General features: G+C 41.6%; 1 protein-coding gene across 3 annotated transcripts in view; it reads left to right on the top strand.

The window, feature by feature from the left end:
• The window catches only part of ADK (adenosine kinase), a 201,487-nt gene that overhangs the window by 56,146 nt on the left and 118,607 nt on the right, over positions 1–26,734 (top strand). For all 3 annotated transcript variants that reach the window (XM_082223636.1, XM_082223637.1, XM_082223635.1), the window contains exon 4: positions 11,457–11,535. In XM_082223636.1, coding sequence (XP_082079762.1) covers positions 11,457–11,535 — 79 coding nt within the window. The remainder of the gene's footprint in view (positions 1–11,456; positions 11,536–26,734) is intronic.

Genomic DNA, 26,734 nt, shown 5'->3' with positions numbered 1-26,734 from the left:
TGATAGTTTATGGAAGGTAAGTTAATAAATCTAGATTTATTATTGTGTAAAAAAAAAGCTATGTATTTAAACTGGTCTGTTTCAGCTGCTCTGAGGATTTTGCTCTGACGCAAAGAAATAAATGAGTTTGAGAGACTGGGAACATTGTATTTTGAATTGCTACAGGTTTCATGGTTGATGTGTCTTGCACCAAACCATTGTGTGTGTTTTATTGTTACCAGTTAGACAGAAGTGTGGGTGGTGATATTAGTGAAGTCAAAGCTGGAGTGTGTTTGGCAGCTGGGCTTTAATACAGCAGATTGGAGAGAACATGCTTACTATTCTTTGATGGAAGCGAGCAAGTTCAAATTTGTGTTTTTATATGGGGTGGGGGACATCCCCTCCAAATTTTGGACGACTTCAGTTTGCATAAGGCCCAGTTAGGATGGTCAGTGGTCAGTATTGATGGGAGCAACATCCAGCAACTTGTGGTGGGCCACAGGTCTTCCCATCTCTGCTTTAGATGGTTCTCTGATATTTCAGTTTCACCATCCTGGGCTACACCATCTGACAGATTCAAAACTTCCAAGGAATTTCCTTTCCTTTGCTGAAAAATCTCTGATTGAGAACTAATCTTTATCATCACTGGGATTCTAGGCTACAAAAATAAAATAAGATTAAGTTCTTCCTCTGTTGTGTCCCCCCCCCCCTAAACCTTGTATGGTTTCATATGGAAGGTGCTCCAAGCCCTTGGTCAGTTTCACTGTTTCTGTACCCTTTCTAAGATTGGTAGCTTTTTCAAATGGGATATCCAAAATTGTCCATTGTATCCCAAGTGTGGCTGCACTGTAGATCTATATGCAGATTTATTTATTTATTTATTGAAATATATATAAACCACAATTTCATAAAAATATAGCAAGGTCATATGCACCATACAAAAAAAAAAACCTCGAAGAAAATCTTCCATGCAACCTTGTGCTTTGTCCGGAATCAAGTATGAATACAGTTTGAAAATTCTTTTGTTGTTTTTTAACCAAGGAAACTCTTTTGTACCTTCTTAAGGATTCTTATATGGAAGAATATTGATATTGAATGAAATCTCACTCTTTAATATCAGATGTTACTTGGTGGTATACCCACTTCATTTTGTGCTTTGGACTTTAAACATTTTTAAAGATTGTTCTGTAAATAAAATAGGATCTTGAACACCATTTGCATTTTCTTTTATAATTGATAATGTACTCTTACATGATTTTAATTAGAACATCTTACTGAAGGGAAAGCACATTTTATAGAGCTATATATGACAAGTTTTTCTAAACTTATTTTTAATATTTCACATAAAATTAAACTTGACTCAGATGAAGACAGAAATTAATACCTTATGAGTTTTTCTTATAGTAGGACACAGTTCAACATTTAGAGTTGTTTAGCCCTTGCAAATTAAGAAAAGACCAGGTTTAGCTTAGACATTGGAAACTGCATCATAATATTCCTGGAGTTAAACTCAAAACACATTGGAAATTTTAGCAGCATAATTCACCCAGCACTGGTACACAAACTCTAGTCACTTTGCTGACATGTTAATGAAATGGAGAAGCAGCTTGCATTTGTATGTTTGCATGTTTTGATTTGGCAGGCTTTAGATAATTACTTCAGCTTCATAGTGAAGGATCTAAATTAGTAAAAAAATTGTTTGGTTTAGCCACAATCCAAATTTAACTTGAAATTGTATAAGATAAGCATGTGCCTGTTACAAGGCTAATTTCAGTCCCAAAAAATAAGTGTTTATAAACGAAATTAATATCAGAGTAAATTCTTCACTTGCTCTTGTTCCAGGCTTGTTAAGTTGTTGTTGTTTGTTGTTAAGTATTTCCTCTTATCTAAGTAGGAACCGACCTGAAACTACTTCAACCACGAAGGATTTACATCTTTAATTTGTTTTCATCTAGAATATGATTGAATGGTATTAATATCAGTTAAAGACAAAATGCGGCGTACACATTTATGCATTTATCTGATGCTTTGGATCATCAATTACTAGTGTTAATGGAGATGAAGGGGTGGGGGATAATCTTTTCTTTATATTTATCACAGACTAGTGACAAATTTGATATTCAATCTTTTTATGAATGAATTTTACTTAATCCTGCTTGGTTGTGTGCCTTCTGGAGATGTGTGAGCACCTTGCTTCTTGTCCCAAAAGGGGTCAAGTCTTTTGCAAGTTTTCTTTTTGAACGCTTGCAAAGAGCTCTGAGGATGCTCACAAAATGCCCCGTGCTGCTGCCGCCTCCCTGTCCTCTGTCCCATGGTCTAATTACTTATATTGGGGCAGGAGCTAGAGGACTGAAAAGTGGTGTTCAATTCATCAATAGTAATCATAATAAAACAATAATAATTGATAATACCTTGTGTATGGAGTGTTAGGGAATGGGGAGCACCTCTGGTGGGGGACACTTTATACTCCTCCTGGGGTTGTTTGTCCGCCTTTGGTCCCCACAGCTCTCAGCTGTGGCTCCTAGAAGCTGTCAGCATTCAACAGCTAACACACCCTAGGAATGGCTTCGACTAAACCAAGTGAGGGTCTCAAACCCTTAGAGAGCCAGGGACTTCCCCTGCATGCTGGGCATGTTTAGCCTGGAGAAGAGGAGGTTAAGGGGTGATATGATAGCCATGTTCAAATATATAAAAGGATGTCACATAGAGGAGGGAGAAAGGTTGTTTTCTGTTGCTCCAGAGAAGTGGACACGGAGCAATGGATCCAAACTACAAGAAAGAAGATTCCACCTAAACATTAGGAAGAACTTCCTGACAGTAAGAGCTGTTCAGCAGTGGAATTTGCGCCAAGGAGTGTGGTGGAGTCTCCTACTTTGGAGGTCTTTAAGCAGAGGCTTGACAACCATATGTCAGGAGTGCTCTGATGGTGTTTCCTGCTTGGCAGGGGGTTGGACTCGATGGCCCTTGTGGTCTCTTCCAACTCTATGATTCTATGATTCTATGTGAAGACAGGCTCTGGCAGATTGAGCGGATGAGACCAATAGTTATGTGCGCCTCTCGTTACGTATCCTCTGGGATACACACGTGGCAAACCCCGAAGTATTTTTCCAGGTTTTGCCGCATGCGCAGAAGTGCTCTACCACTCCATGTGCATGTGCAGAACAAGCATCTCCGGTTGCGAAAACCTCGGGATCCGACCAGAGCTCTGGAATGGATCCCGTCCGCAACCGGAGGTACCACTGTAGTTGTAATGGTCAAGAAGGTGGTTTCTGCATGTGCTGTAGAGGGAAGTGAGGAGCAGATGGGGCTCAGCAACCTGGGAAGGGGGCTCATCTAGGAGAGGGAAAACTCTGATCCTAAGCTTCTGTTGCTTTGTGGGATATATTTGAGAGAAGAAAAGGCTAAGGAATAAACCCCACACAAGTCTGGAGTGGAGTCCCTAAGATGGCGTCTTGTATGCTTTCTTCTGGCAACTACTTCAGTCAAGCTGGGGCCAAACATATTGTTCTGCTTTCCTTTGGACCACATCAGCAAATCCAAGGGGCAGGGTTTGGGCAGCCCAGCACCTCCCAGGGAAGGTACACGCTTCCCAGGGGAAATGGTCCATAGGATGTACAATCTGTATTGGCTTGCCTTTGCCTAATTTCTTCTTATGCCATTCCAGAAGGACCCTAAACCCTCAGTACTGGAAAGTTGCAGTGGGGAGGGGAGAAGGAGGAAGCCCCCTTGTGCAAGCTGTGTTCTGCTCACATTCCCTAGATCCCAGCTAAAATGTTTAGAAGGCATCTCCAAAGACAAAATAGGAGCAGGGGCAACTGCTGATAATAGGAAGGGGATGAGGCATATGGAATCTGATCATACATCATCTTAAAATAAGCAGCAATGTAAGTGAACCTGTCCTTGATATGAAAAGAGCTCAAACTTGGCTCCTGCTAATTCTGTTCTTTGAGTCTAATATTAAGTGTTTTTGTTACTGAAACACATTTCCACAGTGATTGGACTGAGTAAGTAGATGAAACTGCAGTGTCAGTCAGCATCTACTCTTCCGGAGAGGAAATGGGAAATTAAGTTTCACCTGATGCATTACATAATTTGGATTATGGTTAATAATTCTACATTTTCTGGGTGTTTATTCCCCTGCCCCCTGCAATTCAGCTTTCCTTGCCATACAGCTCTGGTAGCAGACCTGAAATAACAAACACTTTAACTGAAAGGCAATTTGCATTTCTAGCTTAAAAGTTGAATGATGTTCTAAATTTTTCACTCTGCGTCGAATCAAATGTGCTCAATTGTATTGGATTGCAAGAGCCCCCAATGTCATTATATAGCACCCAACACTTTCATCTAAACTGACAGGACTTGGAGAGACGGATTTTGAATTCTAAATTTTGTAGCAGCAGTGGATTTGTTAGCTGATGCAGATGTTACTGTATTTGCAAATGCAGGAGGGATTGTCAGCTTCACAGGCACAGACAAATGCACTGTGAACCTTCAAGTCTTGCCTTGCTGGCTCCCCCATGAAATCCAAATTGGGCTCTGATTCACAGTTGGGCCAATTGGAGCAGGATGTGTTCAAAGCAGCAAATTTAGTTCTGCACAAAGAATAAACTGTAACACAAACTCTCAAAAGACAATTAAGACTTTGAGGCATTTGTGTAATAGGTTCACATTCCTCAGGAGGCTGTGTTGTATACTGAACTCAGAGTCTTCAAAAGCAGGCCTGTGTAAAGAAATGTGAGCTTGTAACACTCTGAGAACACTGAATCACCTGAATGAAATATTCAGGTTTTGAAACAAGGTTCTTTAAAAGGTTCTTTGAACTGCATAAATGTTAAGGTGGTATTGCGTTGTAAAATAGTCTAGGTTAGGAGTGACTGAGGGGTCCATGAACCTGATTTGCCTGGCCCAAGCCCTTTTCAAAAGCCCGTTCCATCTCCTTGGCCAAATTTATTGAAACCCCAGCTGCCACTGAGAACAGATTAGAACACTCTGAAAACAGGAAGGCCCGCTCCACCTTGCTCCAATGTTTCCTGGTGAAACACCAGAACAGTTCAGAGAGTATTTTCCTGTTTCTGGAGTGCTCTGATACGCTGTCAAGGCTGGCGGGTAGTTTGGTGCTGCCAGATCCAGTAGCCATCACTGCTCTCAGTGGCGTTCCTTTCCAACAGGCAACTGACACATGGAGAGGAGAGGAAAAGGAGGAGCGAGGTCAAGAGTTGGTTCTGCTACATGGTTTGGCTTTTTCTCCATGGTTTCCCCTTGTTTCTTTCTCACATGGAGAGTGGATAATTTTCCTCTCCATCGCTCCTTCCTAGAGCAGAGAGAGTTTGGTGGGGAGGAAAATTCTGTTAAGTGAGGATAGTATTTGTGTGCTGGGTGCGAAAGAGAATGGGGGTGGGGCAACACCTGCTTTTGCAACATTCACTTTTGCATTGTCCACACTTGCCACAGATAGCACTTGGGAGAGGTTTGGCCAACAGCAAATACAGTGGTGCCCCGCAAGACGAATGCCTCGCAAGACGGAAAACTCGCTAGACGAAAGAGTTTTCCGTTTTGGAGGTGCTTCGCAAAACGAATTTCCTATGGGCTTGCTTCGCAAGATAACAATGTCTTGCGAGTTCCTGCTGGTTTTTTTCCCTCCCCCCCTTTTCTAAGCCGCTTATCAGCTGATCAGCAGATAAGCCGCTAAAAGCCGCTAATAGCGCTAATCCGCCAATGGGCTTGCTTCGCAAGACGAAAAAACCGCTAGACGAAGAGAATCACAGAACGGATTCTTTTCGTCTTGCGAGGCACCACTGTACAGCCCTCCAGCTAAAAAAGGCTTAAGCCTTTCAATGTGTTTTGTGGCCATGCTGATTCAAAACTCCTCCTGCCTTTCCTTTTTATACATCCCAATATCAGAAGGCCGATAATAGGACATTTGGAATGAGGGTAAAACAGCTGAAGAGTGAAAGATTAAGTACCCCCAACAGATGCACCCGTTTTCCACTCAGAATTGCAGCCTTTTGTGGAAGTTAATTTTGTGGAAATTTAAAAAAACAAAACCACAACCCCCCCAAAGTTGGGGAAAGTTACACTGAACACTTCAGTCTTTATCCTCCTTTGGGACCATGTATTTGCTGAAATGTTATTGAGAAAGAGGAACGCCGGAGTAAAGTAAGATCACATTTATTTGAACATACCTAGTATACACATTGCTATTATCATCTTTTGCTCTAAATGATAAGACTATTCATGTTAGAAACATTTGGCTTCGGGTAAGACACTTGCAACCCAGTTAGCCATTCACAGAGAAAAGTGACAACATAAAAAAGAAGAAGAAAGGCAAGGAAGAATGGCTGTTAATAGGTAAACATCTACTAAAAGTCTCTTCCCTATATCTGTTGTCACCCTAAGTCTGCAATCCCGTACATACTTTCCTGCAAATAAAAGCCCTATGGAACTTCTGAGAGGACTTGTATAGGATTGCACTCAGTTTCTTAATTTCTTGGTGAAATGACTAGGAATGAAAGAAAACCCTTTTACTAAAAGAGAAAATTACCATGGTTTTGCAACTAACTGCATTAAGAAGGTGATTGCATTTAGGACTCTGCATATACTGCTGGTTAAAACAGCTGATTATACTTTTCTGTAGAACGCTTCTGAAAACTGCAACTCCTCTTGGAAGTATTTATTACTGCAAACTAGCATTACCTCAAACAAGTACTATATTTTCCAAAACCACCTCATCCAAACAAATAGCAACTAAATCAGAAGTCAGTAATTCCAAACAGGTTCCATGTTATGAAGACCAAATGTTAATATATGAAAGAGACAATTTGCCTGTGCATTTTCGAAGGTTCATAGCTTTGAAATACTTTACCACAAACATTAGAGGTTGAAAAAATGCACTTAAATGTCAGTTTGATGGACGCCAAAAGAACATTTTCCACATATGGTTGCATTTAAACATTATTGGAACAAGATGGAAAAAGTAACATCGATACAAAAGTAAGGTTAAAACATTAGCTCTTAAGGATTGTGATTTAAAGACTTTTTTCTTTTCAGTAAAGTCAGCCACCTTTAACCATGTGTTTTGTGAAAAGCCCTAAAATGAAAAAAGCTGCATTTTATTTTTGCTTTTACCTGAAAGTCTCTCCCTGCTTTGCTCTTCATCTTTGAGAATTCCCATGTATGAAGCTCTGAAATGCTGTTGAACACTGAATAAAATTTATTTTAGAGATTATGACATGTTAAAAATAATAGATAAACGTTGCAAATAGAAGCATGCACATAAATTTGTCAGTGTTACATGACTTCCTAGATAATAACAACAATCATCTTTAAATTATTTATTTTTCTCAGTCACAAAAGAAGTAAAAACAGCTATTTTGGCCCATAAGAAAAAAAATCCAAAAATTGTGTTAGGGCAATACAACGTGGGTGGTGCTGTGGTCTAAACCACTGAGCCTCTTGGGCTCGCTGATCAGGAGGTTGGCGGTTCAAATCCCCGCAACAGGGTGAGCTCCCGTTGCTCAGTCCCTGCTCCTGCCAACCTAGCAGTTTGAAAGCACCCCAAAAAGTGCAAGTAGATAAATAGGTACTGCTCTGGTGGGAAGGTAAATGACGTTGTGCTGCTCTGGTTTCGGTGTTCTATTGTGCCAGAAGCGGCTTAGTCATGCTGGCCACATGTTCCAGAAAAACTGTCTGTGGAGCAGACAGCTCCCTTGGCCTTTAAAACGAGATGAGCACTGCAACCCCAGAGTCATTCGTGACTGGACTTAACTGTCAGGGGTCCTTTACCTTTTTAAAATACTTTTATTAGGCTAACCTGTTACACAGATCTGTCTCCACCTTTTAGTTAAAATGCACTGGTGCCTTAGCAGGAAAAAAAACAGGAATCAAAAGGAACTAGGCAGTCTTTATGTTAGCAATGGTGGAGATTAATTTTAGGAGTTGTGCCAGACAAAAAGTCAATAGAATGCAGTTGGAGGGAATGTTCCCCCAGAAACTGAAGTTTTCAAGTGGTATAGAATCCTTGTCCTCCAGATTAGACTCTTACTGTTGAACAAGTAAATAGCAGTGTTCTCTAAGTCATACACATATTGCCATAATACAGATTTCGGAATTTTTCTTAAGGGCGAACATTGCTACCTTTATTTTCTGTGTGATTTAGAGAATACAGTGGTACCTCTGGTTACGAACTTAATTCATTCCGGAGGTCCGTTCTTAACCTGAAACCATTCTTAACCTGAGGTACCACTTTAGCTAATGGGGCCTCCCACAGCTGCCGCTGACGATGTCTGTACTCATCCTGGGGCAAAGTTCTTAACCTGAGGTACTATTTCCAGGTTAGTGGAGTCTGTAACCCGAAGTGTTTGTAACCCGAGGTGTTTGTAACCCGAGGTACCACTGTACCTTATTTAGCCATTCCACAAGTGGATCCTAAGTAGGACAATAAGGGTTTCACATCACTAGAAGATGCAGGAGGATTTCTGCCTTTCTTGTGGAATAGTACAGTTGTACTTCGGGTTACATACGCTTCAGGTTGCATACTCCGCTAACCCAGAAATAGTGCTTCAGATTAAGAACTTTGCTTCAGGATAAGAACAGAAATCAGGCTCCGGCGGCGCGGTGGCAGCAGGAGGCCACATTAGCTAACGTGGTGCTTCAGGTTAAGAACAGTTTCAGGTTAAGAACGGACCTCTGGAACGAATTAAAGTACTTAACCCGAGGTACCACTGTACTTGTCTCCAATGCTGTTTAACATTTACATGTAGCAATTGGGGAAATTCACCCAGAGATTTTAACTTTGATGTCATCAGTTTACATTTGGCACTCGGCTACTTTTCCGTGGTCTACTTTTAGGGTGTAGAAGAAATTCTGATCTGGTGTTTGGGGGCAGTTTTGGATTGGTTGGAGTGAACAGCCTGCAGCTTAAGACAAGATGGAGTTACAGTTGGTTGGAGAAAGCTGATGACATGGGCCCCTTAAATTGAGCCCAGAAACAAACTGATAAATCAGCAAAGTTAGGTAAAGGTTCAGAATAGTGTGTTCTGATCTCCTAAGCCCAGCCAGAACTTTGGCAGCTTTATCCTCGGCCACCGGAAGTTTCTGAATTATCTTTATGGGTAGATTTAGAGCAATTTGCATTAATTCAATTTGGCGGTGATTAGAGCCTAAATGGCTGAAGTCTGGTCTGATTTGTCTAGGTTGAGCACAGCTTGATTTACCAGGTGAATATGGTTAAAGACACTCCTGGCTGTCACCAAAACATCCAGGAGACATTCTGGATCTAGTAGTGCTCCTCAGTATGTAAACATACTGTATTTAGAGAGAGTGAAACTTTCAAAGTCCTCTCTTATATCTGGAACCACTGCCTGCCAAAGAACACTATACTTCTTTGGAGACTATCTTCCAAGTCCTATTTCCAGCTGAAGTGCTGCAAACATGCATGAGACACAGGACTTTCTCAGATAAAACATCTGGATTGTGCAACAGCCGCCTTAGGGAGATACATCTGATACATCACTGCCTGCTTTTTGTTGAGCTATGAAGACTCTGCTCTTCCCGTTTTAATATCTCATTTATGCTATGTTAAACTACTGCTATTTTAATCATTTGCTGTTTGCTTCGTTTGTAATTTTGTTTCATTTCTGAATTATGAGCCACTTTCGGTGCGATTGCAGTAGAAAGGTGGGAAACATTTTTGTAGATATTATTGTAATAACACAGAACTGGGAATAGCTATACGTCTGCTTGTAGTTTCTAAAGACCCTTGAGAGCTCAGAAAATTATTTTTCTTTGGGAATTCAGTCTGTATCACAATGGAAGCTCTAATCGGTACTGTATTTCTATTACCAAAAGCTGCCACCCAATAAGCTTCTCAATCTTTTCATCAGCCAGATAAATTGAATTCGTTGTACTATAAAAACATTCTGAGAAATCAATTATTGCATATGCGTTCTCTTCTAGTACAGCTCTAATCAACAGAAACATTTATTCCCCCCCCCCCCAGTGCAGCCTGTGATCATTATGACTGCTCTGATATATCCATAACTGTGAATGCAGCTTAGTCGCAATGTGCACCATGGAAAAGCCACACAGTGGCCCAGTGTCATGTGTATGCAGCCGTCCTCCCTCCACCACAGTCAGGAGGAGGCTATGAAAAATCAGCTTCAGCTTAACTGCAGTTTAACATTGCACCTAAATCCTAGTGTTTACTTACTTCACTGAAGAATTGCTTGCTGTGATTTTCAATATAATAAATCCCACGTTGTGGCTAACCTTAACTACGGGTGGTGGAAATATGCCAACATAATAAACTAAGATTTGAAAGTTGGTTTGTTCCTCCAGTTCCCCCTGCCTTTCCCATGTGCCCCTGAACCATAGGTTTAGGGGACTATCCAGAACAGCATGGTGCGTGGGTTTGCTGTAGGGGCTGCCTCCACCTGATTAAACACCATTCCTTAAGAAGATCAGGAGCATTGGTTTCACCCATAATTCTTAATGTTGTACTGAAAGGTAAAATAGCTATTAAACAATAAAGTTTGGCACCATAAATACATATTCGGGTGGGAAACCTTTTCCTTCCATCCTCATGTCTTTATTATTTTGGCCCCATGGTGTCTGCTCTGACTCCAGCCACATCTGCTTGGGTGACATATGCAATAAATTTGTGCACGAGTTAAATGGGTCGAGCATAAGATTCAATTCCAGTAAAGTTGTGGGACTTAATATAAAAAGAACTTAAAATGTGCATAATCAGCTGAAGTATGGCTTAATATAGCAGCATATGAGAAATTAATTGTTTGGGTATATGTTCAGATTCAAGCTGGATTAAAACAAGATCATTCAGAGAAATACCTCATTTACATTGGAAAAGAAAATGAAGAGAAACAACTTTTTTCATTCTTGTGTGTGCGCCAGAACTTTGCATATACAGTGGTACCTCGGGTTGCATACGCTTCAGGTTACAGACTCCGCTAACCCAGAAATAGTGCTTCAGGTTAAGAACTTTGCTTGAGGATGAGAACAGAAATCGTGTGGCGGCAGCAGGAGGCCCCATTAGCTAAAGTGGTGCTTCAGGTTAAGAACAGTTTCAGGTTAAGAACGGACCTCCGGAACGAATTAAGTACTTAACCCGAGGTACCACTGTATTTGTTTGAGAATATGGATTTACCTCCATATTTTCAGCCAGAAAAATTGCTGAAAGAAAAACATGGCTGTAAGAAACAATACATATACCGTATGTTCAGTATCTTGCTTGATAGAGAGGCCTGTGCCTCTTTTAAGCAAGGATTCTCAAATAGTGCCAGAATTGGTGACGTGTGTGTGTTTGCGTGTTTATTAAGTGCCCCCCTTGTAAGAAAAACAACAACCAGCTAGTAACTTGAATTTCATTTAGCTCAAATAGTTTTGTAGTGTGAAGTTCTAAAGTGTGGAAAATAAAAAAAGTAACTTCCTTTTTTCTCTTCTCTTCCTGTGATTTCTTACAGATTTGAAGAACTTGTGAAAAAGTTCAAAGTAGAGTACCATGCTGGTGGATCGACTCAGAATTCTGTTAAAGTGGCCCAGGTTTGTAATCCCTCAGATTAGATTAAATTTGAAAAAGGTAGTTGTTTTTAAAACTTTTCCTCATAACCTTGTTTATCTTAGAGCATAGGAACATAACACTGCTATGTAGTTGCCAACAATAGTGTACAATATAAGATGACTGGTCATCTTAAATTTAGACACATTTTTTTGCCTTCCTTTTACACACACTGTTTATTATTTGTTTTAGATTTCTGGCTAAACAAAACAGGACTCTTACCTTGTCCTTCAGCAAGCAGTGAGGAAGAGGGGGAGTGTTGGGATCTAGCAAGATACAAAGTGGGATATGTTGTGACTGTAGGAAATAATAGGGAAATAATTATAGTTTCTAAGTAGTGCCTGGTTATTCGTGCTACATTTTGTTGCTCTGCCTAGTTTACATGCTCTGTGGCTATAGTGATCATAGCAGTTGTGCTTACCTGATGCATTGGGAGCTAAAATCAAGAAGTTGCTTAGGTCTGAAATCTGGAATATATGCATATATGCTTATTTGCAGTTAGGGATAGAAGTCAAAACAGCTTTGAGAGAGGTCAGGGTCATGGAGCCCAGTTGAAATAATTGTGAAAAGTTAGTCACGATGAACTTTTATTCTCATTTTAGCCGATGCAACTTAATAATAGTTGAGTTCCACTCAAGTATTTTTTTCCTTGTAAGATGGCTCAATTTTGAGCAAAGAGCTCTTCATTGTTAGTAGAATTTATACAACCATACTGTGATTGATAGAAGTGTATCCTCAGCAACTACTACTACTACTACTACTACTAATAATAATAATAATTTATTATTTGTACCCCGCCCACCTGGCTGGGCTTCCCCAGCCACTCTGGGCGGCTTTCATAGAAACCAAAAATACACTAAAATATCACAGATTAAAAACTTCCCTGAACAGGGCTGCCTTAAGATGTCTTCTGAATGTCAGGTAGTTGTTTATCGCTTTGACATCTGGTGGGAGGGCGTTCCACAGGGCGGGTGCCACCACCGAGAAGGCCCTCTGCCTGGTTCCCTGTAGCTTTGCTTCTCCCAATGAGGGAACCGCCAGAAGGCCCTCGGCGCTGGACCTCAGCGTCCGGGCAGAACGATGGGGGTGGAAACGCTCCTTCAGGTATAGGAAAAGAAGTGATTTTTTCTTCACCCATCCTAAACCCTAATGCCTTTTTGAGTCCATGTCTCCCTTGACCAACTAAATTCTTTTTGCGGCACCCCTGTGGGGCCCAGGAGCCCAGTTATGTCACCCCTGGCCTGCAGAACTGACATCTTCTCACCCTTTTTCAAACACTCTCCCTTGTGGAGGGTTCCCTCAGCCTCCTTTCCTCTTCCCCCTTCCCTCTCCTTGGGAATCCTCCGGCAGCCACTACTGCCACTCTGGTCTCTGAGCTGTTCCTCCCTGCCCCAAAGAGAGGTGCCTCCTCACATTGCCCCACAGGGGCCTGGGAAGCACCCCCTGGCCAGCCCCAGAGGCACCATTTGCCTGGAGAGCTTGTAGCCAGGGTTGCTGCAACAAACAGCTGTGCAAGCCTTTGGGAGGCAGAGATGTGAGAGGGACAGAGGCCAGTGTTGCCCGCGGCAGCCTGACCATCATTCAAGGCATCGCAGGGTTCTATCACACACTGGCTGAAAACCACTGCCCTAACGTATTAATTAGGATTTTTTATTTTTTTATGGAAGAAAAATGTTAAAATACCATAGAACAATTTTTGGAAGAGATTGTTCGTTTAATGGGAGCTTTTTATAAAGCCACACAAAAGTGCAACTTAGTTGCACTGAAGCAAGTAAGATAATCAGAGTATTTTCAAAGAGGGAGGAGGGGAAATTATTTGAATTCTGCTGTATCTAAAAGTAGCAGCTACTCTAGTTTTCCAATTGTCTCTGAATATAGTACAGCTAAGCTAACTAAAGGCAACCACTTGTGCTGGCTTTGTTTTTGCAGGAAAACTGATCTTTAAAGGTGTGTGAGCTTCATTGTCAGTTACGTCTTTGTGTGTAAAAACACTGAGAACCAGTATAATTCATCCTTATGATGTGTTAACGTTTGGATGATAAAGTAATATTATCCAGGATAAATTACAGTATACTGAAAGCTTGTTTTTTTATTAGTGATTTACTAATTAGTACAATAATTCACTTTTATTTGAAATTCTTGAGAATCCACTGGAGGACAATCACAGAAATGAAAGAAAAATGCTGATAGCAATGACTTCTGTGGTGTTAAGATAATAGCGCAGATGAATGTCTGATTTTGAAACGTTATCACCTACTACGTTCAAAATTAAATGTCATCCAATTCTCGACATAATGTAAAGCGATCATGCCTCATTTACCAGCATATTATTTGCAGTTAAACTTAAATGTAAAAGGTCAATTTTATACACTTACTGTTTTGTATATTCCATCCCATCCCATTTCCCTGTTGTGTTATCATAGTAGTACACTGCACGAGGCTTCAAAAATCTAATGCAGGTACTCTATGCCAGAATGTTGCTTCTCCTTTCGGCTGCAATTCTTTGTCCAAGTAGGTTGTGTATGCAAATTCCAAGGAGCAAACTTCACTGAATTTAGCGAGCCTTTCTTCCAAGAAAGGGACGCGGGTGGCACTGTGGGTTAAACCACAGAGCCTAGGACTTGCCGATCAGAAGGTCGGCAGTTCGAATCCCCGCAATGGGTGAGCTCCCGTTGTTTGGTCCCTGCTCCTGCCAACCTAGCAGTTCGAAAGCACATCAACGTGCAAGTAGATAGAAAGGTACCGCTCTGGTGGGAAGGTAAACGGTGTTTCCATGCACTGCTGTGGTTTGCCAGAAGCAGCTTAGTCATGCTGGCCACATGACCCAGAAGCTGTACGCCAGCTCCCTCGGCTAATAAAGCGAGATGAGCGCCGCAACGCCAGAGTTGGTCACGGCTGGACCTAATAGTCAGGGGTCCCTTTACCTTTACCTTCTTCCAAGAAAAGATGCATAGAGTAACATGTCCCATTGACATTGCTAGTATTTAAGCTGTATGCACGATTGCAGCCTTAGGGTTGTGTCCAGTGGTACTTTCCTTTTCTCTCCCCTGCCTTGAGTGCTCAGCAGAACCCTATACTCTGCTCCAAAGAGGTCCCCCCCATCCTATAACACATTTTGAGTGCACCCAGACTACAGGGGCGAGGAGAGGAATGGAAAGGCCCATTGTGCAAGCTGAAGTCTGCTCCCCACATGCAACTGAAGCGCTGGATACAATCCATTTTGTTTTTCTTTTCCTTTCTGCAACATCAGTGGCTTTTATAAAGCCAATGTTTGCTGGAAGCAAAGATACTTATTGGAAACGTAAGCATAACATAATAAAAACAATAGCTCCAGTTATAAAACTCTGGATAGAATTCCTCGAAAGCATTGAGGATTCTAAGTTTACCGTAAGTCTTGTATTATAATAGATCCCTGCCCCTGAATTCAAGTTGAAGTAATCATCTATACTAGGTTTCCACTTAGCGTGTGATATCTCTCTAAGTGGGGACTTCTGGCATAGATGATCTTTATAGATGATAGATGTGTTATCTTGGTGTTGTGCCTGTTTATAAACAAGGTAGCATATTAATAGGATGCATACACAGTTGTCATAAGGATTATTAATTAGTCCATCTTAAATTGACAATGTGTGCTGACTCTTCTCAGTGAACACATATGTTTGTGTGTGAGAGAGGAGAGGCTAAGGTTAGAATTTTATTTTATTTTATTGGCCTTACCCCTCCATAAGATTTTTTTCTTGCAGGCATTTTGTGGCAAGCTTTTGTAGCACTCTTAATCTCTGTATTTTCTCAATTTGAAATGGACATGGAACAATGCCATGTCGTTTAGCTGCAGCTGAGAGCGACAAAGAATACACATGATGGAATTTTATTTTATAAATTGTCATTGATGAATAAGTATTGGCAAAAAATTCCTTTGTGTATTAGGTTGGCATAGCTAGGCAACAGTGTAATTATTTTTCCTTGGAATCATAGAATGATTTATGCACTTCAATCAGGGCAAGTCCTCACCATGTCCCATTGCTGCTCCGGCCTCATTGGTTGTGCCTCTGGGAAGTAAAGTAATCAAAGCATTTTACAACTCTCATTTCCTATGAATGCCTGGAAAAAATATAAATAGTAAAATACAGTGGTGTTGTGAGTCAGTGTTATATATTAAATTACTTTTTGAAATATGTCAGTAATGCTGCCTTGTATTTCTAATAAGTCAACATGAAACATGCTTTGCTGTCATGTGTACTGTGTCCATTTTCACAATTGTAGCACAAGTGGTTGCTTTTGTAAATTCAAGGTTTTTCCCACATCATGATTTTTGCATATCACACACACTAACATCATGATTCGCGATATATTGCCAGGTCAAAAATTAAGAAACCGATATCATGATATGGACTTCAAACCGATTTTGGACAATATATCACTATATTGCCCAGCGCTACTAAACATACCTTATGCTTCTATCCTATGTTCATGTACCCTGGGGTAATGCCATGTAACGAAATGAGATTTACTTCTGAGTAGACATGTACAGGATTGCGTTGTTAACTATTGTCTGAGAACCACTATTTAATTTTGATGAGATGCAGTTCCTTTGCTGCTTAATATGTTTTGAGACATACATTTCTTCCCTTCAGAGTTCTGTATAATGCTGAGGTCTGTAAGGTTAAAACAAAGCATAAATTAATTTTTGCCACCATGTCTCAGTCCGACTTGGAGGTTACATTCTGTGAAACTACCATTGGAAAATGAATAATAATATAATAATTTATTATTTATACCCCGCCCATCTGGCTGGGTTTCCCCAGCCACTCTGGGCAGCTTCCAACAAAAGATTAAAATACAATAATCTGTTAAACATTAAAAGTTTCCCTAAACAGGGCTGCCTTCAGATGCCTTCTAAAAGTCTGGTAGTTGTTTTTCTCTTTGACATCTGGTGGGAGGGCGTTCCACAGGACGGGTGCCACTACCAAGAAGGCCCTCTCTGGTTCCCTGTAACTTGGCTTCTTGCCGCAAGGGAACCGCCAGAAGGCCCTCGGAGCTGGACCTCAGTGTCCAGGCAGAATGATGGGGGTGGAGACGCTCCTTCAGATATACTGGGCCGAGGCAGTTTAGGGCTTTAAAGGTCAGCACTAACACTTTGAATTGTGCTCGGAAATGTACTGGGAGCCAATGTAGGAATTTTCCTTTTACTCATTCAAAACAGTACCTTGTTTTATGAGTTAGTGCTAACAACCTATTGAGGAATTATCTTAAAAGGTTACTCAAGAGTGATTTAAATTTTATTAGCCAGTAGACATAGGGAAGCTTTCATCAGGCTTCTTAATACTCACAGTTTTATATAAAACAATTGTCATTTCAAACCAGTATTTATTAATCCAAATATACTCCAGTTACAAAGATTTCTGTTCAGGATTTCTGAAGCTGCCGCATTAAGAGTAGGAAAATGGTTAAGAAAGTTGTGATAACATCTTGTAAACTAAATTCTGTGGAAGAAGTTTCTAATTGTACTTCCACTCACTGCCTTGCAAATTCATTTGATTGCTTTAATTCAAGTTTATCATTTTATAATTAATCCCCCTTCCAAGCAATTGTGCAAAGTAATTGGTTACTCCAATTGGAACATTGTTTTTCAACTAAATAAAAGCTTAATAAACTAATAATTTTGATCATGGAACCAACACTCTTTTGTGGCTTTTGGAACTATAACCTTGAAAAAGATTTTGTTAAAATAATTGATTACAGTACGATTGCATCTTATGTGCCTTTAATTTGCATGATTTCAACCATACCTGGTACTGACTGATTGAAATTCTGCAAGTTAAAAGCAATTAAGGCAGAAAACTTAAAAGCGATTTTTACACTGGATTTTCCCAGTGTGAAAAGAGATTTTAAGCTCTCTTCCTTGCTTTGCCAGGCATTGGGGCTCCAAAGTCTAGGAATGCGCATACAGGGATGGTTCCAAGGAGGTGGTTTGAATAGGCACATTTTTTCGTATACATGGAACCTTTGGAGCCGAACCCCTGTGAAAGATGCAATCGTACTGTACTGCTTTTTTTTTGTACAGAAATAATAAGCAAGATCACTTACTTGCAGATTGGGTTTCTAGCACTTCCTAGGAATGGCTGGTTTTTAGTGAGCTGCACAGTGTTTTGCCATAAGGTTATAAATGTTACCCTCATTTGATTAGTAAATTCAGTGCTTTTTTCTGCACGGGACCCAGGGGTACACATACCCCTAAACATTTTGTGAATCTAAGTTTGGCCTCATTGAAGGGCAGTATCTCAACATGAGTAGGAAAATGAGAGTACCCCTAAACATTTTTTAAGAAAAAAAGCACTGAGTAAATTTGTAAATATTCAGAATCCGAGAACTAAACATGATACAGAGCTTAAAGGCGTAAAAATAGAAGGCATAAAGTAGAAATGCAGGATTACCCAGGTGCACTCAGAAGGTTGATCCTTGTTAGAGATCAGACGGTAACTCCTGGATCCTAGTCCCTGTGAGGACAATGCACCTATACTTTAAAAACTGATGGGTAATATATGGAATGGAATGGAATGGAATGGAATTGCAACTGTAATTATCCACTTGTTAAGACATTTGCTGTTTAAAATATGCTGTGTTTCACTGAAGCGCCACCTTTCTGCCAGTAACCTTCACTCGGAATGAAGATTTGATTCTGGATCTTCCTGGTCCTGGACTATGACTCCCATCAGCCCCAGCCAGTGTGGTCAGTGCTCAGGGATGAAGGGAGTTATAGCTCAACAATTCAGGAGGCCACCAGGTTGTCTACCTCTGCACCAGGCAGTAGCGCTGGGTGATACATCAATATATCGTCCAAAATGTGTTATTACCAGCTAAGCATTGCAATCTACTACAGTGTCTGAAATAAGGATGGAACTGTACAGAGGCGAACAGGACAATGTCCTAGCAACTGCTAATACTTAGGGGACTAAAACAGATAAATGACAATATTATCAATCATCACACCCTCAGTTTCATCAGCAGGCAAGCCAAAATGCTAAACATTATGATATATCAATATATTACAATGTATGAAATAAGAACTACGCAGAGACAAACAGGACAATGTCCTGCTACTACATAAGGGTCTAAAATGATGACTGATGATACTACCAATCACCTCATGGTCATTTTCAGCAGCAGGCAAGCCAAAATGCATCCTAATGAGACTTTTGGTTTGGGGCTTGGCTACCAGATGGTGGTATTCAGGACAATCCAAAGTATGATGATGAGTCATAGTGAATACAAATAATCTGGAACTGCCAGACTGCTAGGCGCAGAAGCAGCAGCAGCCTGGCAGTGACAGAACCAACAATTAGAGAGCAGAAGCAGCGGCAGCCTGGCAGCAGGGGCACAATAAGCCTGTGGAGCCTCGCCACAGCAGTGGGCAGGGGTGGCAGAAGCAGCGCTGGCCTGCAAGGCCTTGTCATGGCAGTTTCAGTAGTGGCAGCCTGCAAGGCCATGCAGCAGACGGTGGTAGAAGCAGAGGTGGCCTACAAGCCTTGCTGAGGCAGGCTGCCACAGCTTCTGCCACTGCCCCCCACTACCGTCAGGAGGACTTGCAAGCCCCACTGCTTGTGTCCCCACCAGGCCTCGCAGGCTGCCGCTGCTATTGCTGCCATCTCCTGTTGCTGCTGTAAGGCCTCGCAGGATGATGCTACAGCCGCCCCCTCCTGTCACTCCCAAGTTTTCATCTGGAAGTTTTGTGCTGCATGATGGTGTGGCGTTCGTATGGAGCCCCCGGTCATCTCACGGACTATTGACCCGTACGCCACTAATCCGCTACCACCAACCAGGTCCTCCCTGGTAAATCACTTCGTCTCAGTCAGGTTCTTAAGTTAACAAAGAAGAGTGTAGTTTATTGCAGACACAAATAATCTTTAACTGCATTCAAAACATTGTTACTCTTTACCTTCTTAGTCTTATTTTTATCCTGTCTCTAACTCTTCTACTCTAAACCCAGCCAGATGGGCGGGGTACAAATAATAAATTATTATTATTATTATTATTCTACCACCCCTCACACAAGAACCCACTGCCCTGTCTCTCTAATTCCAACTTTCTGCCAACTGCTTTTCCAACTGCCTTTCCCAACCAACCAACCCACTACAACCAACCAACTACCTACCCCCAAACCTCGGACTAAGCCCTTTTATAAACAGGTGGGCTCCGCCTCCGGCTTTCCTATTGGTCTACATATTAACCCTTTCTCTCTCCCCTGTACAGACATTTTCAAACGAATGGGCAAACGCCCCAGATGGAATAGTGGGTGGTGTGCCCGGGGGATTAGTGAGGATGGGTTTGGGGGCAGTTTGCCTGCTTCTTCCTTCCATGCTTTAAGCATGGTCTGTGTGAACCTGTTTAGTGTTGTGGGGATTTTCCTTAGTTTGTTTGCGAGGAATCTGTATGCTGTGGTGGGGGTATTTTCAATTATGTCTCTATGCAGGTGTACCCACTGTTTTGTTTCATCTTCTAGAATATATGGGATTATGTGGTGCACTTGGTTGGCGACGTAGTATAGTTCTATGTTGGGGATTCCCCACCCTCTTTCTGAGGAGGCCCTGTGGCATTTTTGAAATACTTGATTCTGTTCAAATAGTTGGCAGTCAGTTGACTATATCCAAACAGTCACTTGGCTGAGTCGTCAACACTACGATACCTTAAGCCATCAGTTGACAGAATAAAATACCAAGCTGTCTCATTAGCGGAAATGTTAGTTTTTTTGTTTCAGGTATGTTGGGATGCAACTGCTGGAGAATTTTTCCTGAACTGTGGTTTACTTCTGGTTTGTAATACATACCTCCTCTTGTATACCATTAATTCTTAATGTATAACTTACTTTAAGATTTTGTTCTATTTGCTTCCCCAATTAAACTGAAAAATTGCCATCTTCAAAGCTTTACTGTTCTGAAACCTGAATAACTTTTAAAGGTCACATAATCTTTGCGACTTAAAATGGCTTTAAACATTTTAGGGATTAATAGCTTCCATATGGATACCTGCCTTAAATATGCAGTGTAAAAAAGGGGGGTGTCTTTTTTAATGTAGCTATTTTAGAAATAGATGAAGGTATTTCTACCAAAGTATTTATGTTTCTACAAAGGTTTTAGTACTGCTATCATTCATTAAAGCCCCAGACATTATTACAACGGATAATAGATTAAAAAGGAAACTAGATACCTTTCTTGGATTAAGGATTGCTACTTTTGGCTTTCAGTGAAGGGAAACATTTAAAAACTGAAGTTATCATATTGCAAGTCGTATTTAATTGCAACAGTGACTAGAACCAGATTGTTTTTCTACATGTGTCACAGTTTTCTGAAAAAAAATAGAACCCTGCTTTAGAACAGGAATTTTAACAAATATGTTTTGGAAGGCTAAATATTTTCTTTGTCTTGGATACAAGAAAAACCGTAGGTCTCTTGCCATGGTGCTGGCTCAGTAGATCAGTCATTACACAGAATGATTGCTGCTAAGGGATGAAATTTTATTGATGTACCGATGTCAGTGTCTTGGAATGCTGAAGTGGGTCACTTGATATGCTCCGACCCCTGAGATTTGCAGTAAGGAAATAGTAAGAAGTGACAATCAAATTTAGGTGTCTTGACAACATGCTTGTCTCAAAGTAAAATGGATCCGATCTTAACACACTCTTTTTTCTCCACATGGAATAATTCCCATCAAGCTATGCAGTGCATGTGGAAAACATGGAACTTTTAACTTCATGTGGACTCCCATCCCCAAACCTATGAAAGCAAGATGCAGGAAGAATCTGCTATCCTGCTCAGATATTTTCTGGGGAAATCCACATGATTTTTGATTACGTTATAATGTCTTCCATGTGCATTCCCTCCATAAAGGGATACTTTTAAAAGCACTCTTTTGGAGGAAAAGGTTACATCAGAAGAGTCCCAAAGTAATCAACTTGGGTTATTAAACAAAACCACAGAGCATTTTTGAACATTGGTGTTATGTTGGCTTCACTCCAGTCCTTTAATAAAAGCCAATTATAGTGACTTTGCATTTGACGTTAGAAGATCAGCCATCACATTTGAAATATTTAATATGCCAGCCACACCTGGTGGCTTGTTAATTTTTAATTTGCCAATGAGCCCTACAACTTCATCTCTTGTCACCTCCATTTAACGTAGCTTTTTAGATGCTCTGCCTGAAAAGTGGCTTGGCAATGAGGATCTGTCCAACATCTTTTGCAGTGACAACCACTATGAAAGCATTTGTTTAGCTCTTATTTTGCTGTCTTTCTCTCCTCCTTTTTTACTCCCTCTCCATCTCATGGTCTAACCACCTTCCTGGCTGATTTCTTGCTTCTTCCAATAGTGCTAAGCTTTTCAGCATCTCCACCAGACAAAAGAAAGTCCAACATCACCTGGAAAGTTCCATGTTGGGAAAGATTGCTCTCAAAATGCATACAGGTGACACCACTGCATTCCAAAGAAGGAAAAGCCCCCCCTTGAGTGAGAACTTCATTAGGACCAGCCAAAAAGTCACAAAAATATGACAAACTCTGGAATTCTTCATCCATCAAGCATATTAACAAAGTACGGGTGGGATGGGATGAGGGAGACGGTTGCAAACATGAAAGTGTGCTAGAAGTTGCAATTTGTAGACTCCGTTCCAAGATGGAGTGTGCTAGCTAAGTCCCTCCCAGGTGCTAGAGATACCTGGTTGCACACCTGGGATGGCTGTTCCCCCCATTATTTGAGGGAAATGGAAATTTGGTTTGTAACCCAGATCTGTCCTGAACCTTAAATAAAACACAGTGGTTCCTGGGCAGTCTTTATTCTAGCAAAGCCAGGGTTTGATTATGGATTATGTACTAGGTAAAAGAGCCAGTGGAAGCTAAATAGTATAGTATTCCCTAAGGTTTGGATGGGATGGAATCCTCAGACTGCTGTACATCTTCAAGGGGTAGATTATCTCCTTATGGTTGTAGACTCCAACCTGAACAGCTAGATTTTGTATTCTCCAAGGCACATAAAAAGCAAAGGTAGTTGTGGTGGTCTGTAAGAAAAAAAAGGCCGCATTTACAAATGAATAAGACCTTCATTAGAATCAACCCCAAAGTCACAAAAATATGTCAAGTTTTCAAGTTCGGGAGGGGGGCAATTTATTGTTGCTGCCTGAATACTAAGGGAGAAACTATATTGCATGCAGCTACATAGAAGCACCGCTTTTTTAAGCATGAAAAGCTGCTTCGAGAGGCAGATAAGAACTGAGAAGTGACAGGGGAAACAGGTTCTTAATCTTTCCCTTTCTACACTCCTAATTGTCCCACCCAGCAGCTCCCCCCCTCCATTTAGCATATTTCAAATGTGCATCTGTATCTTGATATGCGTCATGTCCTAAAGTGATTATTTTGCAAAGCTTTCAGCTGATAGGGAACAAGCACATTATGAAAGTGGCCCAGAACAAAAACGAGGGGGCAAAGATGAAAGTTGCTAACACAGAGAATTGAGATTGCTTACACACAATAACTTGACTAGCAATCCTCACCTTTATTCATTGCAGTTAATTTTTCAATCAAATCCAAATTCACTATAGTTGTTCCTTGTCCTGGTTCTGTGCCAGCTCAGGTAATTCCGACAGTGTTTGGGGATGGTAAAGTACCCCGCGTGTGTTTATATTTGCCTTGATTTACCGTCAGGTTATCGTTTTAATGCCATTTAAATAGAACCCTCAATTTCCTCCCCCTCCCCACTTTGCTTTTGACATTCTAATTTGTTAGCATTTTTCATCCATTTATGCAATGCCTGAAGCACACCTTGAGTGCCTGAAGCTACTTTGTTTTAACTAGCATTTGCATTCCTTACATGCTATATTGCAAAAATAAATTTGCATGAGCTGTCACTTTACCATTTTGACAGCCTCTTAATCTGCACCTTCCCACTGCCTCTATGGAGAATAAATAAATGAAATTACATGTTGTACTTGTGAAATCATGTAATGATATCATTAACATATTAGTAGAGTAGTTAGCAAAGAAATTACATAGTGTATTGTTTCTCTTTTAACTACTGGAGAAACAATGAAATTTCTAAACAGTGACAGCGTTTCTTGATGAGCTGCTTAACTTTAAAGTTCGGTATGTTATTGCATTTTTCTAATAATGACTTTGAATGCAGATTTGCATTAATTGCATCTTTTATTGATGGTATTCTTCTCTGGATGAAACTGTAAAAATACTAGCTAGGATCAGCACAACAGTTGTGATCAATGTCCACAGAATTTTGGCAAATGTATCTGCTGATGTCACAGTGGCTTTGATGATGCCGATGTGTTAAAGCAATCCATCTTGCATCACATCATAGTGGGCAACCCATTGTTCCATGTAGCTTTAGCATACTAGAAGCTGAGCTCTGAGGCCTTTTTACAGCCTATGTGAAATTGAAACAACTATTAGGACACTTACAGGACAAGCTTTTTGATGCAGCCTCCTGTACTTGTACATTCAATGTGTTGATACAGATGCCCTCCCGTTCCTCTGTAGCTGTTTGTAAGTTAAAAAGCAAGGAAATCATTATTAGATAGTGAGTATCTTGAATATGATCCATATTGTTTGTCTGTTGTCCGTTCAGGATGAATGTGCTGAGTTACACCTGTGTTAGAGTACAGAAAGAGATGAGTCTTATTGTTCTGGTAGAGGGTTTTTAATTTCCTTGTTATTTGCATTGTATAAATGACTCACTATTATGGGGAAATCTGGTCCTTATGCTATATAGATGACTAGATCTGGAGGGACCTAGGATTCCCACCCCCTTCTTTTTTAATCTTTGTTTCCTGAAGAGACTTCACTTTTTGAAAGCTGTTTTGTACCGTACATATTCCTGTATTTGAAGTTGTTGGAACTGGGGAAGGGGAGGGTCTAACAACTCTGGAAACTTGTTACTCACAGCGTACATGTGTGGAGGCTTCCTTCGCTCTGGCACATTGCATGAATGGTCCAAATTGGACTAGGAGGCATCCGTTCATCTGCAGTGGAGCAGGGGTGCCATCTTGGCCTCAGGACTGTGGGTGCCCATTGCCTCCACGCAGATGTGCAGCATCACACGCGCTACATGCAGCTGTGTTCGTGTGAAGTCATATGTCTGCCTGGAGGTAGCAGCAGCTTCTCTTCCTCCAACTCTCTGCAGCCAGTGAGGCACCGTTTCCGGGGGGGGGGGAGGCCTTGGACGTGGAGGCAGAGTCTATGCACACCCGAGGCTCTCACTCCCGGAAAAGGGTGTCTCGCTGGCTGGCTGCAATGGGTGGAGCTGAACAGCTTCTCTCTTGGAGGCAGCACCACAGAGGCTGGCTGGCTGCCCCTCTCTGGCTTTGCTGATTGACTTTGTGGGTGCCCAGCCCCCACATTTATATTACTGTGGGTGCCCAAGCACCCATGCCCCCTGGAGTTGGCTATGTATTGGAGCCTATCAGGTCACAAATATGTGTGTGTGTGTGTGTGTGTGTGTGTGTGTGTATGCCTTATTTATATATGCGACATTTTCCCACCTTCGCCGCATCAAGCAGTTGGTCCCTTACCTTTCCCGCCCCGACCTGGCCACAGTGATCCATGCGACAGTCATCTCCAGGCTTGACTACTGTAATTCGCTCTATGCGGGGCTGCCCTTGAAGCTGTCCCAGAAACTCCAGCGGGTACAGAATGCTGCAGCGAGGCTCCTCACGGGGTCTCTGCCATGGGAGCATATTCATCCAGTGCTTTACAAGCTGCACTGGCTCCCGGTGGAGTACAGGGTCAGATTTAAGGTGCTGCTTTTGACCTTTAAAGCCCTTCACGGCCTAGGACCCTCGTACCTACGGGACCGCCTCGCCTGGTATGCCCCACGGAGAGCCTCAAGGTCCATAAATAACAACACCCTAGTGGTCCCAGGCCCTAAGGAAGTTAGATTGGCTTCAACCAGAGCCAGGGCCTTTTCAGCACTGGCCCCAACGTGGTGGAACGCTCTGTCTCATGAGACCAGGGCCCTGCAGGATCTGATTTCTTTCCGCAGGGCCTGTAAGACAGAGTTGTTCCGCCTGGCCTTTGGCTTGGAGCCAATTTGATTTGAAATGCCTTCTCCTGCAATGAGGCTACATTTTAATATTTTAATGTTCCATTATTTTAATGTTGTATTTTATTTTTGTTTTTAAGTTGTAATCATTCATCTTGTTTTTATTATTGCTTGTAAGCCGCTCTGAGCCCGGCCTTGGCTGGGGAGGGCGGGGTATAAATAAAAAATTATTATTATTATTATTATTCCACTATGGGTGAAGCTGTAGCTTTTCAGTTAGCGTATTTTTCGCTCTATAACACGCATCTGACCATAACACGCACGTAGTTTTTAGAGGAGGAAAACAAGAAAAAAATATTCTAAACGAAACAGTGGATGTATGCATGGGGTAGCCCAATGCAAAAATCCTGAGGATCCATGTGGATCCGTGCTTTGTAACCACGTTTTAAGTGGGGAGGGAAGGAAAAGCACTCAAGGGACAAGGAGCACGCGTGGAGAAGGAGCTTTTCGGCGAGCTGAGCAGGGAGGAGGGAGGAAAAGAGCACTGTTGCTTTAAAGGTGTACTTAAGGTATTTGCCCTGTGCCTGGGTTTTTTCCATTTAACAGTTTGCAGCCGTTTCCTTCCGCTCCTTGATTTGAGGCAGAATAGATTTGAGCAAGTGAGGAAGACTTGGATTGCAGGGGATTCGCCATTAGCTGTGTAAAAGCGCTCCTCCTTGCAGCCTGAGTGATAAGCAGCCACCAGCAGCAATAGAATGGAGCACAAAAAAGTGGTAGGGGCACTAGGACCCAGACAATGCTCGAATCTATCCTGCCTGAAAACAAGCTGCACCGTCCCAGCGGATCAGCTGAGACGCGGGGATTTGCGAAGTTTCCCCCTCTCCCTCATCCCCAGCCTTTTTTTTTTACTTCCTGGTTTTCACTGCATGGCTCAGAGCTCAAGGTTGGTTTTATTTTCCTGCTGGTTGCTTAAATTTTATCTTTCCTACCGTCCCTCTGCAGCCTCATTGCTCTGTTTAGAAAGCGCATGGACCTTTGCTAGCGTCTATCCCTCCTCCCGTGTAAGCAGCTGCTGCCCACTTTGCTGCCATGGCTCTCCTTCCCTCCCTCCTCCCCGGCTCCAGGTCGCTTTAAAGCAAGCAAAGTGAGA

Source organism: Podarcis vaucheri (assembly GCF_965113315.1).
Source record: "Podarcis vaucheri genome assembly, chromosome: 5".
Taxonomy (NCBI): Eukaryota; Metazoa; Chordata; class Lepidosauria; order Squamata; family Lacertidae; genus Podarcis; species Podarcis vaucheri.
Note: the sequence above shows the minus strand (reverse complement) of the source record. Positions and strands in the feature narration are given on the sequence as shown.